Source organism: Tachypleus tridentatus, chromosome 2 (assembly GCF_004210375.1).
Source record: "Tachypleus tridentatus isolate NWPU-2018 chromosome 2, ASM421037v1, whole genome shotgun sequence".
Taxonomy (NCBI): domain Eukaryota; kingdom Metazoa; phylum Arthropoda; class Merostomata; order Xiphosura; family Limulidae; genus Tachypleus; species Tachypleus tridentatus.
In genome coordinates this window covers 96,444,763-96,463,675 of record NC_134826.1, presented here as the reverse complement: position 1 = coordinate 96,463,675, position 18,913 = coordinate 96,444,763, and the positions used below count along the sequence as shown (strand labels likewise).

The 18,913-nt window shown below is 34.8% G+C and overlaps 1 protein-coding gene across 1 annotated transcript; it reads right to left on the bottom strand.

The window, feature by feature from the left end:
- Nucleotides 1-5,049: 5,049 nt before the first annotated feature.
- LOC143244630 (uncharacterized) lies at nt 5,050-18,629 on the bottom strand. The gene is made up of 4 exons (XM_076489656.1): nt 18,409-18,629; nt 13,913-14,047; nt 12,512-12,723; nt 5,050-5,311 (listed from the first exon to the last, which is right to left on the bottom strand). The coding sequence occupies exons 1-4, from the start codon at nt 18,506-18,508 to the stop codon at nt 5,216-5,218; spliced, it is 543 nt and encodes a 180-aa protein (XP_076345771.1). The 5' UTR covers nt 18,509-18,629; the 3' UTR covers nt 5,050-5,215.
- Nucleotides 18,630-18,913: the final 284 nt, after the last annotated feature.

Below are 18,913 nucleotides of genomic sequence, written 5' to 3'. Positions count from 1 at the left end.
TACACTTGTGGTTGCTTAATTTTTCTTCTTAGCATTGTATTGAACAGATGTGTTTAAATTTCTCATCTGACTTAAATTTGTTGAAACTTGTATTGTAACAAAACTTTGATTTTTATTTGCTTTGTATTTTTTTGTATTTCAAAAGCTTTAAGTTTTACTATAAATATTCTCAATTGATGGTGACTTATACTTAGTCCTGTGTGAGTGACACTATGCATACACAACCTTATTTCTACTATAGATTTTTGAGGCTCATTAAATATCAAGGAAAATGCAGCTATTGTTCAACATTTGGATTATAACTGCTTACTGGACCTCTTACTTCTAACCTGTGAAACCTTCCAATCTCTTTTTGAATTTCATTCTCAGGTATTTTCTTTTTCTAATTATTTGCTTTATTATTTTTTCTGTATTAATTCTTTTTGTGTATTTCATGATCCACAATTATTTGGGTTTACCTTGTCTTACCTCCTTATTTCTTATTAGGATTTATACTGTTTTCTTTTACTAATAGCATTTCTCTCACACCCAAATGCCTCATGACTTTTTTCTCCTGATTTCTAAACTTTTTTACTTTCCCGTTCTTTATTCTCTGTCTTTGGTAAATATATATGGCCAACTTGGGGATTGGACCTCTGTTCTTCTGTTTCACTTTCTGATTCCACATTTTGACATTTTCATCTTTTTCTCATAGCCCTTCTATATTCTCTCTCCTAACCCTAACCTTTATCTCAAGCCATTCTTTCATCTTACCTCAGATGGGTTTTATGTAGATATTCATCCCATTCTTTTTGCCAACTTAGCCTGTTCCAGGTGTTATATTTCTCTCCCTCCTTCTGTTCTCCTGCTAATGGGACTCATTTTTATTACAGTATTCCTTCCTTGTCCTCTTCTCAGGCTTTTCTTCTTTCTTGATCTTGACTTTACCTCTGTTCCTCATCTTGATCAATGTGACCCTAACTTTCCTATTTCAAGTTCCAGGCCTTCCTATTTTTTTCTCATCTTCTCTTTTTCGTAAGTATAATTAATTGCTCTTCTTGTTATTTACTATGAGACAAATATGACTCTAGGTACCCATCTCTTCTCCTGCTATTGGTCTCATTTTATGATGACAGTCATTTTTCAATTCCCATCTTTGTCTCTCTCTTCTTGCCTCTCTCTGCTATTCAGCCCCCTCTATGTCTTTTTTCGCTCAGTCTTGGGTTGGCCATGACCAAAGTATTGGATTTCTTCGAAACATCATTTTCAACCCATCTTCCATCTTCTGTATATTTTTCTGCATTCCATCCATCATTTTTGCGTCTTCCCATTCATTTCTCTTCTCTTTGATTTATCAGAAGCCCCTTTTCTATTCTTTGGTACTATGAGAGCTTTCACTCACCATATTCATGTCCCAAAGTTGTCATTTCTTTTATTAGATGTTTAACTTCTGTTGGCCCATTCTTGAATGTTTTCCTCTTTTTACATCTCCCTTCTTTTACAGTTGACTATTCGGTTGTGGGAGGGTTTATTTTGAGATCTAAGTCATTTCTAATGCTAACTCAATATTTGGTATTTCTGAACATTTTCTTCATTTCTTGTCTCAGCTCAGTTTAGCCTTCTGCTCTCTGCCTTGAGTTATGTGGTACTTGGGCACTAGGTTTTGTGCTTCTCATTCTCGTCTTGCATGAGAGTTTTTTCATTTTCAAGGACTAAGATTTTCCTACAATCTATCTTTCTTTTATAGCATTGATACGTGTGCCTCTTATAATGGGTCTTAAAGATCCAAAGAATTCTTTCTTGGGTTTCATTTAGCTCATTTCTGAATCTCTCCTCTCATCAAAGAATTGCAATGGGGAATGAACTGTGACCATAGTACTTTTGGCATCTCCTTATCTCCTTTAAAACTAGATCTTTTATTTCACTGATGCTTCCCTCTCTTATTGAAGATAGCAGGATTTTTAGCATTTGGATAGAGGACGAGCATCAATGTGCTCAACCTTCTTGCTGATCATCGGGCACATTCCTCTTCATACCTCCACTGATGAATTACTTGGATATGTTTCCTTCAGTCAGCTTCATGGTTGAGACGTCCATTTCAGGATCTTTTATATTTGGGCATTGAACATACACTCCTGAGTCCATTCACATTGGGTTTGTCTTATTGCCTATATTTTGCCAAGAGCTTAGATTTTGGTGGTAGACTTTCTTTTGGTCAGTCTACACTCTACCAACAGAGTGGTCTCTATAACACTCGGTCTTTTGTCGGATTTGTACTTGGTTGGGTACATCCTTCATATATTACTTTGACACCTTTCTTTACTCCATTCTTCCTTTTTTCTAGTCCCGTTGTCCTTATTTTTCTGATTTGGCTGTTACTGTTTTCTATCAAACCTCGTCTAACTTCTTTTTGTATTCTCCTATTCGTCCCCTCTTTCTGGTCCTTGCTTTGGTTTACAGCACTCCTTATCAGATTAGGTCCAATACATAATTTTCTACATCATTTGTATACAATACAGTAAGTCAGACATTTGTACATGCAAGTGAAAGTCTGTCATATGTCAAATAACAAATTAAACCCGTGTATTTGGGTATTATTGTTTACGTATTTACAACATTTACATATTAACCACATTTCTGACCAAATAATATCCAAATACAATATTAAGACCAGCCTCTACATTGTTTCACTTTTTACCAAAGATGTTTATGAAAATAACGCACAAACGACTGGGTAACATCTCACTTTCAATAAGAATGTCCATTAGCATTCCAAACATTAAGAACTTGTTGGACCGTTGTCTCGATGAACGTCGCTTCGATTGGAATGGCCGATTTTACATGTTAGACGTATTCCAATGGATTCATTTTTATCATCTGTAGCAAAAGAAATATTTACACAGCATTTTGAACACACCGTTTTATTACCATACTTTCATCAACCTTGTATATGGGTGAGATAATTAACGATACGTTTATTTTGTACCCGTGGAGAGCAAGAACTTGAAACATCTCATGCTCATATGAACAGCCAATTTCAAAGCATACAATTTTTTCCCCAAAAATTCAAAATCGATAACCCTTTTTCATTACTAAATATTCTGGGTCACAAAAACACTACCCTAGAAAAGTTTACCACCACCATTTATCAGAATAAGACTCAAAGAAATATATAAATTCCTGTTCACGCCATACAACAGCTGTCAAAACTGGTATTATTAAAACAGTAAACTCTAAAGCTACAAATAATTCAGAAATTATATGCAACATAGTCAAAGAATTGGAGGTTTAAACGTATGAGATTTTTTCTTGTTTCCTGTGATTAAAACATTACACTATATTTCAATCTTTTATTTTCTAATGTGCTTAATTATCTTCTCTTGCCTGATGATGACCTAAACAGAGCGTCAAAACCTTGCATGGCCACATTTATGTATGTGTGTATTTCTTTGTAATAAACATTTCACAGATTCGAAACAATGAGTTACAGCGATCTTGTTGAATACCGGGTGTCAGTTATTTTTACTGATTGTTTCTTGACACCTGTTTTTTTGAAACAGTGTTCTGCAAATCGATGTCGTTCAGCACTTTGTTATCCGAAGAAGGCTCCGATAAGAGAGCTGAAAGCTCGCAAATAAAAGGAAAGTATTTTAACATACAGAAAAACCCGTATATAATTTTACATATCCTTATTACAAGTAGTATTATACAACATCACCGTCCTGTATAGTACTGTTAAAACTACGTGAGGTTCTTTGAGTTATTCGTGGTGTATCTTTCAGGTCTGTAAGAAAGACGACATCCCGAAATATTACCTATGTAAATTACTTTAGAAATATATATAAACCCTTCATTTTTTTGTCTCTCATAATGTACCCACAGCTGAAAGTGTAAAATATGTTTAACAACATTACAGAACACTTTATGAAGCATGTTAAGGCTAAAGGAATTAAGAGGGCAATTAAGGCTCAAAACATCAACAATAAAGTTATATTAAGAATCAAGGGATCATGAATAAAGGACCGTGAAGATTCAAGAATACAGGACTAATAATGCTTAAAATAGTAATAATGAGGACTGTTAAGGAAAGGATTACGGTGTTAAAAATAAAGGGTAGATGAAGTTCAGGTCATTGTGAACATAGTACAGCAAATTTTTTCAGATTTTAAAAATAAAGGCTTATTAACACCCAGTATGTTAAGAATAAAAAAAATGTTAAGGCTCAAGCCATTAATAACAAATAAAGGCTTGTTAAAGCTCAATATGTTAAGAACAAATGACTGTTAACACTCAAGGCATTGTGAATAAAGGGCAGTAAAAGCTTCAGGTATAAAGAGCTATTAAGACATTAAGAATGAAGGACAGTGAAGATTAAAGACATTAAGAATATAAGACTATTAAGGCTCAAGGCATTAATGATAAATGAATCTTAAGGCACTGGAAATAAAGGATTGTTAAGGCTTAAGACATTAAGAATAAAATAATGATAAAGTATTAAAAAACTCTTAAAGGCTCAAGACATCAAAAACAAAGATTTACTATGAATCAAGGCATTAAGGATAAAGAACTGTTAAAGTTCAAGGTATTAAGAATAAAAAAACTGTTAAGGTTTTGACATAAGAACAAAGAATTGTTAAGGCTCATGGGATTAAAAATGAAGAAATATTAAAGGTCAAAGAAATAAGAATAAAGGATCAATAAGGCTCAAAATGTTAAGAAATAGAACTGTTAGGGCTAAAGTAGTTAAGAATAAAACTAGGGTGTTTTGAGCAGTACCACTTTTTGTATATCTTACCATAATTTCAGGGTTTTTTTTTAAATTTTAAGTTATAGGTAACATTTGCCAGTGAATAACGAAATATTATTTCTATTCTATGCTTACCGACTTGTGTATTTTGAATTGGAATAGAAAGAAAGCAGTATAAATCAAAACCACAAGTTCTGTGCTGATTATTCAGAATATGCATTACAAGGTTTCAATTAAGTTTCATTTAATGCTATTACAATTTTCAGTTTGTCATACTCTTTTTCATTTACAGTATGTAAATAGAATAATTTGATTTACTTTCATTTGAAGCTGAAAGATTTATTTATTTTCTGTCTACAGAAAAATAATAAAAGTTTGAAAGCTATGAGTATTAATTTTAAATTATTGAAACAGCACAGATTAGTTTGCAAATAAACAATAATTAATAATTCGTATTTCATCTTGAACAGATAAAATACACGACACGTTTTACTCCAGTTTTACACGCATCAAAGCACACAGCAAAGTGATTCGAGCTCCATTGGGGCCTTTAGTAACAAGTTGGTACTTAGCTCCAAATTTCATCTGAAATAAGGAAACAAGAGTTAATTTTAATAATATGAGTAGTTATGATGAGTTGGTACTGAATTCCTAGTTTCACCTAAAATCAAAACAAAAATCTAAGCTTATTATCAAGACTTACTGGTACTAAGCTCCCAGTTTAACCTCAACAAAAAAGAAAAACAAAAAAAACAGTTAAGTTTACTCTCATGATTTTTAGTGATGAGTTGGTATTTAACTAACAACTCCTTCCCGAAAACCCATTTAAATTTAGTATTATTTGGAAAAGTTCTTACTAGTTTTGGAAAATATGTGGTGAAACTGTGCTAATAAGTTAGTTGAAGACTTCAGAAATAAAATCCTTTGACAGACAATCTGTCTTCAGTAATTCCTCTTTGAGAAACTTTGGGAAGGATGTGATGAGAATGTATTAATATGTTAGTTACAGGACTGTAGAAATGCTTGATTTGGTCATCTACAGGCCCCGCATGGCCAGGTGGTTAAGGTGCTCGACTCGTAATCCGAGGGTTGTTAGTTCGAATCCCTGTCACACCAAGCATGCTCGCCTTTTCAGTTGTTGGGGTGTTATAATATGACCATCAATCCCACTATTCGCTGGTGAAAGAGTAGCCCAAGATTCGGCAGTGGAGGTGATGACTAACTGCTTTTCCTCTAGCCTTACACTATTAAATTAGGGGCGGCTAGCGCAGACAGCCCTCATGTAGCTTTGTGCGAAACTCAAAACAAACCAAAACCGAACCAAGATGGTAATATCCCATATTTCCCTTAATTGATTATGTTAATTGTTGATGCACTATAAATATTTTGTAACATACTATATAAAAAATTATAAGCAGTGGCAATGGAAACATTTGTGAGCTCAGAATTAAGCAACTACATTTCAGCAAGTTTTAATAAACGGATAAAGCTGTTAAGAATATTGAGATAAGTGCTGCCACCTGTAGGAGAACATTATTTTTTTGTACATGTGTACTCGATGAATAAACACATGCCAACAGGTTATGGGCCCAGGAATTCTCTAATAGTGCTTAAACAGATGAAACTGTTTTAAAATTGTTAGTACAAGTAATCCCAGGAGATACTGAGGATTACTGTAGAACAGTTTTGGATGACAATTTTTGTTGGATAGCACAGGATTTACAAGGACACTTTACCACAGCGCTGGGTGATTTGTTTCCTTTGTCTAGAAGCCATTGTGAAATACCAAGATAAACTGTAAGTAAAATATTGATTGACAGTCTATTTTCTCAAGTCATATAAAGGGAGAAATAGATCTAAATCAAAGAAAGAAATATTACATTTATGGTTGAAATAGTTTGACAATGGAAGACAAAATATCAATTGATAAGTTGGGAGAAAATAATTGGGCCACATGGAAATTTCAGATGGAACATTTATTGAGAGGAAAAAGCCTATGAAGCCATGTGACTGAAACGGAGATATTGGCAAAGACAGCCAATGATCAAACAAGGGCAGATTTCAGCAGCAAAATGGAAAAAACATTTTCAACAATTGTTCTGAATATTTAAGGTGCACAACTCTATCTTGTCACCTCATGCACAACTCCTAAGGAAGCATGAAATGTACTGTGTGCTTACTTTGATAGAAACACACTAGCCAATAAACTATTCCTGAAAAAGAAGTATTTTCAATGTGAGATGAAAGAAAGCATGACGGTCCAGGAACACTTGAAACAAATGAAGGAATTAATGGATCAGCTTGCTGAGATTGGGGCGGAAGTAGCAGAAAATCAGATTGTCACCTTACTTGGTAGTCTGCCAGCTAGCTATGACACAATTGTAACAGCCCTGGAAACCAAAATTGATGATATCTCTTTAGAATTTGTGCAACAAGCAGTGATTAATGGAGAACAAAAGAAGAAAAGATCACATTGAATGAAACATCATTAACTGCATTAGCCACTCGCAGCAACTTCAAACCACATGGAACACAAGAAACAAAGAAAAGGGGTAACAGCTTCAAGTGTTACAAGTGTGGAAGAGAGGGACATGTAAAACGCAATTGTCCAACACTGAAGGAAATGGTCCACAAAGCTAAGAATGTGGATATTAATGTGGCGGAAGATTATACTGATGGAAACAATGGTGTTGCCTTTTAACAAACCAGGATAAAGGAATAGGAAATGGGGAATGGTTGGTGGATTCTGGTGCGTCTAGGCATATGACACACCAGAGGAACATGTTATCAAATTATCACAAGTTTAGCAGACCTCAGCAAGTTAGGATTGGTGATGGAAGAACTGTTGAAGCTCTTGGAGTTGGAAACTGTAAACTAGAAATGACATTTAAAGTCGGTAATTCAAAGCATGTCACAATGCAGAGTGTCCTTCATATACCAAAATTAGCTAGCAATCTATTTTCAGTGGGAGCTGCTACTGAAAAAGAAAATATTATGCAGTTTGGAGTTAATCGCTGTTACATCCGAGGTAAATCAGGACAACTCCATGGCATGGGTACAAGAAAGAATGATGGTCTATACCAACTGTAGTAAGACCAGTGTTATTGAGAATGCCTCAGTAGCCTCAAACAGCAGCATGAATGGCTTGGATATATGGCATCAACGACTAGGGCATATCAGTGTTTCACAGTTACAGAAGCTTGTCAGGAGTGGAAATGTAAGTGGAATCAAATTCCAGAAGTCTAATGAAGCCAGTTTCTGTGAGGGATGTACTAAAGGTAAAATGCACAGGAAGCCATTTAAGTCAGTGGTAGAAATCAGATCAAAGAGAAGACTGCAACTGGTACACGGTGATGTCTGTGGTCCTATGCAAACTCCATCTATTGGAGGTAGCAAGTACTTTATTAATGTATTGATGATTACTCAAGATGCTGTAGAGTGTATTTCTTGAAACAGAGGTCAGAAGTCTTTGAGAAATTTAAGGGATTTGAGAAGTAGTACCCAAATGAATCTGGAGAGCGTATAAAAACTCTGCGCACAGATAATGGCGGAGAATATACGTCAAATGAGTTCCAGCAATATTTGAAGTCAAGAGGCATTCATCATGAGATGTCAGTAGCATATTGTCCGGAACAAAATGGTGTTGCTGAGAGAAGGAACAGAATTCTTGTGGAATCAGCAAGAAGCATGCTGTCACATGCTATGTTACCAAAAATGTACTGGGCGGAAGCTGTAGCTACTGCAGCGTATGTAGGTGACAGAGTATCCACATCGGCAATAAAAGATGGTAGTACACCATATGAGAGATGGTATGGGAAGAAACCAGATGTAGAACACATGAAAGTATTCGGATGTCTTGCATATGCACATGTGCCAGATGCGTCAAGACAGACATTAGACATGAAGTCTATGAATGTACGTTTCATTGGATATGATAACTGCACCAAGGGATATCGACTGTATGATGAAAAATCCAGGAAGATTTTCATACGGCGAGATGTTATCTTTAATGAAATAGAATTTGGTCAAGAGCCTGTGACAAATGAGTATATCTCATCATGTGAAGAGATAGTGGACCAAAAAACAGAAGTTAAAGCTAAAGATAAAGCTGAACGACCAGCAAAAAACAGGAAACCCCCATCCGCTATGGATATGATGAGTATGCTGATAAGGCAGCAGCAAATGAATCAGTTTGTCACACTGCAAACTTATGCAGTATGTTAGAGCCAAGCACATTAAGTGAAGCAATGCCAAGTGACAATGCAAAGGAGTGGAAGTCAGCCACAGATCTGGAATTTGAGTCTTTACAAAAAAATGACACCTGGGATCTGGTGAAATTACCAGCTGGAAGAAAACCTATAGGTTGTAAGTAGGTGTTCAAAGTTAAGTATGGAAATACTGGAAATGTAGAGAGGTTCAAGAGTAGGCTGGTGGTCAAAGGTTACTTGCAGAATTATGGTCTGGATTACAAGGAAACCTTCTCACCAGTGGTGCGCTATGCATCAATTCGCTCCTTGATTGCATTTGCTGTGCAGAACAACTTAAAGATTCACCAGATGGATATCATAACTGCATTTCTGAATTGAAATCTGGATTAAGAGACATGGAACAACTGGAAGGCTACGCTGTTCTAGGGAAGGAAAACCTTGTGTGTAAACTGAAAAAAATCACTGTATTAAAACAGTCCCCACGCTGTTAGAACAAATCATTTCATGAACAAATGATGGAACTGGAATTTGTTCAGAGTTTAGCAGATCCATGTGTTTACATACGGAAGGGTGAAAATCTAACAATAGTTGCAGTATATGTGTATTACATTATTTTGGTTGCTGATAGTGATGATGAAATAATCACTATAAAGGAAGCACTGAAGGAAAAATTCCGAATGAAAGACCTTGGAAAGCTCCATTACATCCTTGGACTCAGTGTTGTTCAGGATGAAAATAATGGCTGTGTATGGTTAAATCAAAGACAGTATATACCAAATATACTGGTAAAATTTGGAATGACTGAGTGTAAGACAGTTGCAACTCCATCAGATGTAAACGTGAAACTGCAAAAGGATGATGGTATTAGCACTCAGGTTGGCTGCAGTTTATACCAGTTGTTGGTAGGTTTCCTTCTGTATGCTGCAATGGAAACAAGACCAGATATTGCATATGCAGTGGGAGTAATATCTAAATATTGTACTCAGTCCAACACAGCACATTTGACAGCAGTAAAGAGAATCCTAAGTTACTTGAAAGGAACAGTTGATCTTAGTATTAAGTTTGAAAAGGTACCAGGAGACGTCATTACTGGTTACTCAGACGTAGATTTTGCTGGAGACCTGGATGATAGGAAGTCCACATCAGGAAATATCTTCAATCAAGCAGGAGCAGCTGTAAGTTGAATTAGCAAAAAGCAATCCACGGTGGCCCTGTCCACCTCAGAGGCAGAGTATGTAGCTTTGAGTCTTGCAGCACAGGAAACAGTATGGTTGAGAAGACTACTGCAAGAAATAGGTTCCGAAGTTGATGACCCTGTTCGTATCATGGAAGATAACCAAGGAACAATCGCCATGGCACAGAATCCAGTGGGCCATGCAAGAACAAAACACATTGATATTCGTTACCACTTCATTCGCCAATGTGTGCAGAACGGATCAGTAAAACTGGAATATTGTCCCACAAACAGTATGACTGTTGACATTCTTACAAAACCACTTGCTAGAAATGCATTTCTAGGTTCAGAGATAATGTTGGACTGGCACCAATGGATAAATGAACCAGATAAAGTGACGATTATAATAACAGATTGACAGTAATTGTAAGTTTGTGTAAAACTTAAAATTAAGTGGGAGTGTTAAGAATATTGAGATAAGTGCTGTCACCTGCAGGAGAACATTATTTTTTTTTGTGTACATGTGTACTCGATGAATAAACACATATCAGCAAAAGCAACAAGAAGTAATAATTTTTAGCCAGTAAATGGTGCAATTATTTTTAAAAAATTCTGATATTAAACTGAATGTTGGGTTTTTATTAAGCTAGATTCTTTAGAGTAGGTGTCTGTGACTTGTTGGCAATAAATTTCAATGATAAGCGGACAGCACACAATACACTTGTTTTAACGTAACATATTTAAAACAACTCAAACATATGTACAAAAACTGTATACTGTTGGTTATCACAGTGGTATCTAGAGCTTTAAATAAATGTCTTTTTTTTCATCAAAGTCTACACAGACGAGTTCAGTAATTTTAGAACACCTTTTCACAAGACAAATCATTCTCCAATATTTATGTTATCACAATACAAACTGTGAAACTCACTTTAGAAATCGCCTCTTACGGCTAAACTGACAGTCATGCAATCTAATTTCACTTGTACTTTGACTGACTTACTTTTACTTAACCCCAGACCCAGCATAGTCAGGTGTTTAGGGTGCTAGACTTGCAATCTGAAAGTCTTGGCCTCGAATCCCAATCCCACCAAACTCGCCCTTTTAGCAGTAGAAGCGTTATAATGTGACGGTCAGTCCCACCATTCGTAGGTAAATGTGTAGTCCACGATTTGGCGATGGTCTTTTCTCTAGTTTTTCACTTCTAAATTAAGGATGGCTAGTACAGATAGGCCTTGTATTGCTTTGCGCAAATTTAAAAACGAACAAATAAACTTAACTTCTACTAGATTGGTGCCTAAATATACATTGCCTCACGGAAGGCTATAACTTTTTACAAAATACCAGGCATTGTGATGTAAAAATACTTACTTAAATAAACGAAAAAACTATGGAAATTCAAGTAACGTGACGTCAATTCACAAAATTGAACTACACAACAAATGATTCGTAAATGGTTATGTAAGTTATTTCATAAAAATAATAATTATTTTAACACTGGGGTTTTTAAGTGACTAAATCATAAATCTCATATAAATTGAATATGTGTGTGTATTTTCTTATGGTAAAACCACCTCAGGCTATTTGCTGAGCTCATGGAGGAGAATCGAGCCTGTGATTTTAGCGTTGTACATTTGGAGACATACCGCTGTACTAGCGGGGAACCAATTTAAATGAAACAGACGTGTATACCTGACACCAAATAAAGTGTTAATAGTTGTAATAAATTGTGTTAGAGATGGCCTTGTGTTGGGATTAATTGACGTTCTTTAAATGTCAGTGACCTAATGGAAAATTATTTGTACGAAAAATTAGATACATTTCATAACAGTTTTGAATGATATCAACCAACGAATTTTGATGGATTAAGTTCAAGTACTATTGGTTTAGGAAATAATTAGTCTCGAACATGAGCAAACATTTCTTGAGTTACTTAAAAATGTTAGTGCATATAAATATCAAATTAATTATTACTGCGGAGTTATTAGAATACTTTTTAATGAGATGGTTTGTTTGGAATTAAGCGCAAAGCTACACAATGGGCTATCTTTGCTTTGCCAACCACAGCTATCGAAACCAGCAGTGTAAGTTCACAGGCTTGATAAGAGGGAACTAGACATTTATTTGAGTATCGCAATTTAATTGTAATGTGTGTGGATGTATAGAATTATAATGGAGTAGGTGGATGTTTCCAGTAATTTTGATGGTTTTTTTTTGTTATGGAATTTGTTACTTTAGTATAGAGTAAAGTTCAAACTTGAACACAAAGATCTAAATTATAGTGGACAAAAATTAAGGAAATGAGAACAAAAACCCAGTTGTACAGTTTTTCACATCGATTTTTATCATAGCAGAACAAAAATGGTGTTTTCGATTAAATACATAATACATGTTGAAACATACCCCATAACTACCAAGTTGTGGAATCTTGAACTTATCAACAACCGTGTACCATGTCCCCGGATTTAGCATGACCTCTCGACGACACCTTCTCTTGGCCCCAGCAGAGATGCAAGCATTTCGTGTTTCGTAATCAATTTCCATTTTGCCAAACATTGAACCCAACACGCCTGTCAATATTCTGTCTACTTTGAATGCACCAGAGCCATCGTTACCTAGAAGAGAAACAAAAAGTAGCAAAAGCTTCTTGATAAGAATAGGTTTGTAGCGCACGAAACGCGTAATATTTTAGTACCAAACTACGAAACTGTGTTTCCGATATTCGAAATTATACATAATAGTTGTAGCCACAGGAAAACAGAAAATAGATTATTCATGAAAGTATACATAACTTAACACTGTTTAGCCAGCGTATTTAAAAAAAAACAACAATGTTATTAATTGTTCTAAAACAGACATTTTCCAAGAAATTTTGAGAACCAAATAATCAAAGACTTGTTACTAATAAAATTAAAGTTGTATTTTGATATAAAGAAACAAAAAATTATATTTCTTAAATGCTCCTACCGAAATAAATAATCTTAATAAAATAGCTTTATAGAAAAATTCTTATAAAAATTTCTGCAATATCCATAATGAAACAATATATTGTAAAATACTATTGGTGAAATACCTCTACTGGAACAAATAACACAATAAATAGTTAAACTGTTTCTTTAACTTTCCTAACAAAGGAAAAAATACGCATTTAAGTTGTTTTCTTTTATTAAAAAGAATAATACAGGTAATTAAGTCATTTTTTCTTCTTTCTTAATATTTGATAGTTTGCGTAGTTGGATCAATTTTATCCTTTCCAAATAGAAAAAACTTTTCGACCAATCCTACCAAAGTTTGTCAATTCTTTTTTCTTCGAAAGAGCATATCAAAGTGTATTTCTTTTCGTCCATTTGTATCACATTAAACCAGTAACAAAAAGTTCAACTAGTAATTTTAGCAAGTAGCTGTGTATGTAAAATATGAGACCTGTACGTTTCCTAGCCATGAACTCATTAACCAGGGAAACTAGTAATGATATCTTACCTTCAAACTTTCCTGGCTTATTTAAACCACAATTCTTAATGTTAAAATTACTCGTACAGAGTTTTACTTCAATCTTCCCTTAGTGTTCTTACTTGTATTTTTTACAATAGAATTCATCCATAGTAAACATTTCTTATTTTTAATTTCTGTTTTTATTTATTTATTATTGGTTTATTGTACCCATTTAGCGATTGTGCCGGACATTTTCTTTGCTTGTTGTTACTTTGTAAGTTTGGCTTTCTTTTTAATTTTTGTATTGCTTTACTTTCACATCTCGCTCCTCAAAAAATATTCTGCCAAAATTCAAATAAACAACCCACTTACCCCATTGGAAGCGCACATTAATATTGTATTTTGCTCCCCTTCGAACAGAACATATACTGGGATTACTGCATTGTTCCAGGTCGAACTGTACGGGGCAGTAACGTGTTGATGCACAATTGAATCTCCGTATTCCTCCTGAAATGGAATAAATAAATAAAGAATGATCATCATTTACTAGTGTTGTTGTGGTACAACACAAAACATCCATACATTTTGGACGTCAAAGTTAGTACAACGTCCGGTAGTCAATCTAACCTAACTTTACATAACAGTTTTAAAATAGTTTTCTGTAGACTGTTTGCATAAAGCTTCGCATTGGCCTATTTGACTTCTGCCCATTACGGATATGGAAACTAAGTTTTAACCCTCAGGGTTACCTCTAAGCCACCGGGAAACATAAGGCAGTCTCAGGTAATTTAATGTAATGTTAGATATCAATTTTTAAGGACAGTTTGTTTTTGAATTTTGTGCAAGGGTTTATTTCTGCACTAGCCATGTCTAATTTAGCAGGGTAGAACTAAAAGGAAGGCAGCTAGTCATCACCACCCATCAACCTCTTGGGCTACTCTTTTACCAAAGAATGGTGGGATTAACTGTCACATAATAACACCCCCACTGCTGAAAGGGCGAGCATGTTTGGTGCAAGAGGGATTCGAACCCGCGACCCTCAGATTACGAGTCGAACGCTTTAACTCACCTGGTCATGCCGGGCAATTATCAAAATAAAATTTGCAAAACGCCACAAATTTTAGTAAAACAAAGTACATATTAAACGTCGACCCTCTCATTGTCATAATTTTGGGTAACTTAACACACTTGTACTAAATAGTTCAACAATTTCATATACTTTATTTCATCAAATTTATCTTTGTAAATTACGAATTAAATTCTTTGAAACACCTAATACTTTTAATTTACCTCCAGACGAGAATCGAGCCTCTAACTTCAGGGTTATAAATCCGTAGACTCACCGCTGTACCAGTTTTCCGTCCCATCAGTCTGTTAAGCTGCCTTGGCAAACTGATGGAGAGGGTTATCTCTAACCGTCGTCTTCACTTTTGTGAAATAAATAATATCCTTCCAGAATCCCAAAATGCCTCCAGGAAAAACAGGCAAACAACAGATCACCTCACACGACTCACCGAATCAGTCTACAAAGCTTTTAATAACAACCAAGTGATTATTGGTGTATTTCTAGACGTCAAAAAAAGTATTTGACAGCGTATGGCACAATGCCATCAAGTACAAATTAACTCATCTAAAAATAAATCCTACTATAGTTAAATGGATATCAAACTTCCTGACAGATAGAACAGTACAATAAAAGTCAATAAAACTATATCTAAATCGTTTAATATAACTGCAGGAGTGCCCCAAGGATCAGTCCTTTCTCCACTATTGTATATTATTTTTGTCAGCGACATACCTTTCCCCAATTTAACATACACTCATAATTCACAATACACAGACGACATTGCTATCTGGAGCACCTCCAGAAACCCAGTAATGACCATGTCTAGCGTGCAAGAATCACTTAACAACGTCTCGAACTGGAGTAACAAGTGGAGAGTCGTTTTAAATCCAACCAAAACACAAGCAATCACCTTCTACAGGAAACTAAAAAGACAAAGAAAAACTCTAGAAAAAAGTAAAATTATCACTCGGAAATACGCCCATTAACATGAGCAAACACATCACATTCCTTGGTATTACTTTCGACACAAAACTAACATGGAAAAAACATGTTAACAGCATACACTCATCAATTAGAAAACACATTTCACATTTAATGACTCTAACCAGCAAACACTCAAAATGCTCACCAAAAACCATTATCCAAATATACAAGGCTTGCATCCGTCCGCTAATAGAGTATGGATGTCAAGTCACATATAATATGTCAAATAACACACTCCAGAAAATCCAAGTTCAACAAAACAAAATACTAAGATCTGCATTCAGACTACCATCATACACTCTAGTAAATTATATACATCAAATCAGTAATTTACCAACGCTAAGAAACAGACTAACTGCATCACTCTATAAATTAACCAGTGCACCAACCAAATTTATTTCACCATACAACATATTTCAGGAATCACAAAACACAACAAAGTACTTAAAGGGCAAACCTCACGTAAATATTATGTATTTTCTTTTTCAGGTCTCGGGCACAGAACAGGTAAATCTTTCGGCGCCTGTCCTGTGAAAGTGGGTTTTTCTCGGGACACTCCCGTTTCCCCCCACAGCAAAATCTTAGGCATTGGATCTTTAGATCCCAGCCAAGGCAACTTTATTGCCATGCCCTGAATCGGGTCGTATCGTATCGCGTTTAGGTTCACATTTACTATGCCATCTGCCTTTCGGGACGAGTTCTGGCTGTTTTCTCTGGTGCTACCTTTGCCTCGATCATGAATAATATTAATTATGACCAACTTCACTCCTTCACCCAAAAAGAGTTAAAAAAAAGGAAAAACAAAAACCCCAGCTTAACTCAATAACCTTCCACGAAAGGGGACGAAGAGGAACCACAACGTTCCTGAACACCCCAGTTGGAGAGAGAAATCTTCTGATCTCTCTCTAAACTAAACCCCTGCCACGTTAGTTTGCGTTTGCTGTACCAGTGGATAACTGCTTCAATTGATTGAATTGATGCTCTAGTTTTTAGTACAATGGTATTTGTCATTCCTCCTTTTCCGAATTAAATATTTTGTTAAAATCACATTTTTAATGTTTGAAGTTGTTCATTACCTAGAGTACATGTCGCTAAAATTAATGAAAACTGAAACGTCACAACAGTATATAATGTTACCTATGATAAATAATTTGCCCCGATATGGTCAAGTGGTTAAGGCACTTGATTCCCACTCTGAAGGTCGGAGGTGCGAATCCAATCCCACCAAATGTGCTCACCCTTTCAGTCATGGGAGGTGTTATAATGAAACAGTCAATTCTACTATTCGTCGGTAAAAGAATAGCTGAAGAGTTGTTGGTGGGTGGTGGTGACTAGCTGCCTTCTTTCTAATCTTACACTGCTAAATTAGGGAAGTCTAGTGCAGATGGCTCTCGTGTAGCTTTGCGCAACATTTAGAACAATCAATCAGTAAGTAAATTCAAGGTTTAACTCACTGAGTTAATTGATTTATGCGATAGGGAACAGAAAGAGAAAAATAACAGAATTTTATTCATTTGTAATTATTAAAATGTAATGATTTTAATAAATAGCATTTTAAGTTTTTATATTTATATCCCCACAGTGGTTTGTGGTAACTCTGTAAGTTTATGACGCTAAAAAGCGGATTTTGATGAACAAAATTCTTTGTATCCGGAACTTTAAATAATTGTCTACTTTTTATCAAAGTTCACAAGGTGGGTTTGATGAAGTTAAAACACCTTTTTACAATATAATTTATTCTCCTCTACAATTTTATTACAATACAAGGCTGTCACACCCACTTTAAGGTTAGCACTGTAACTATTAATTATCACAGTTGTTTACTGAGCTTTAAATAATTGACTTCTTGTGGTCAAAGTCCACACAAATTGGTTCAGTTACTTTAGAATAACCTTTGACAATGCAAATTATTCTCTTCTATCCCTGTTATTACAATACAAGCTGGTAAATTCGTTTTAGAAATCGCACATTACGGCTAAACTGTTAGTTATCCAGTCGAACCTCACTTTTACTTTCACTAACTTATTTCCTATCTGTATCTGCCGATACTTATCACACGCTACAGGAAAAAATCTTAAAATATCGAGCCCTTTAATAACAACAATATTACAAATTGCGAGAAAATCTTACAAGCTCCAAATAAGATCATGTCAACAATATTACAAAAGCCTAGTATGTTAATTAAATTGCATACATAACGTAGGACTCGTACACAGTTGAGTTATGTAACGAAAATTGCTATAACTATTGTTTTTGATATAATTAATTTTAATAGTCTTGTTCCTAAAACTAAATAACCATTAAATATTAAATCACTAAATAAACTAAACAATAACTTAAACTAATATCCAATACTCACCATAATCTTTCAATCATTCTATAGACTTCTCTTGTTTAGATTATCATAAGTTTTAGTGAAGTAACAACCGGATAAAATATATACGATTCTAGGTAAAACGTTAATAAATCTGTATATCTGTTTCAATTATACAATTTCTGATGCACAAATAGTGCAATAAATACTTGGGAACATGAGGTTTAGCTAAGCCTACTATTATTTGCTTTTATATAGTTATAATATGTTATTTCTAAAGAAAACCGTCGTAACCATTAATGTAACTTACTAACTATTTTATGATTCCAGTGATTAATAAATAAGACAAGACTGTACTTTCTTGTGTGTAAAGTAAATACGATACGTTTATAGTTTTGGCTATTCAAAATACATTTGTTTATCCCTAGCTTAGTTTACTGACGCTAACTCTGCATTTCATAGTTAACCTTGAATCTTGAATTTTAAAGATAGATTTGAACTTACCACAGTCTTGAATATTCACCAAGTGGGCATCAATATAAATAGCAAGAACAAACACCAGAACTGAACTCAGCCAGAATTTCATCATTGAAGGTCTTTTCATATTGGATGTTCACTTACCAACTCTTCTTGAAAGAAAGCAAGTTCTTAACAGTTACAGACGCAGAACATTTTGTTCAGCTCTCGGCCAACCCCTAACGTTATAGCCAATGAAGTTGCTACTCCCATCGAAGTTTAAAGTAATTGGTTCTTAATTCTTTTAGTGCAATCAACAGTAAACAGTGGGAGGCAAGTATTAATGATGATTATTTTTTGACCACAGATAACTATAATTCATATTATATTTACTACCTAAATATAAACGAAATTTTCGCTTTAACAAATCCTTGAAAATAAAGAAGTTATTATTTTTTGTTGCTAAGCACAAAGCTAAGTCACACAAATGTCTATTTGCGTCATTCCAACGCAGGGATCTAACCTTACTTTTGATATAAATTCTCAAGAATAC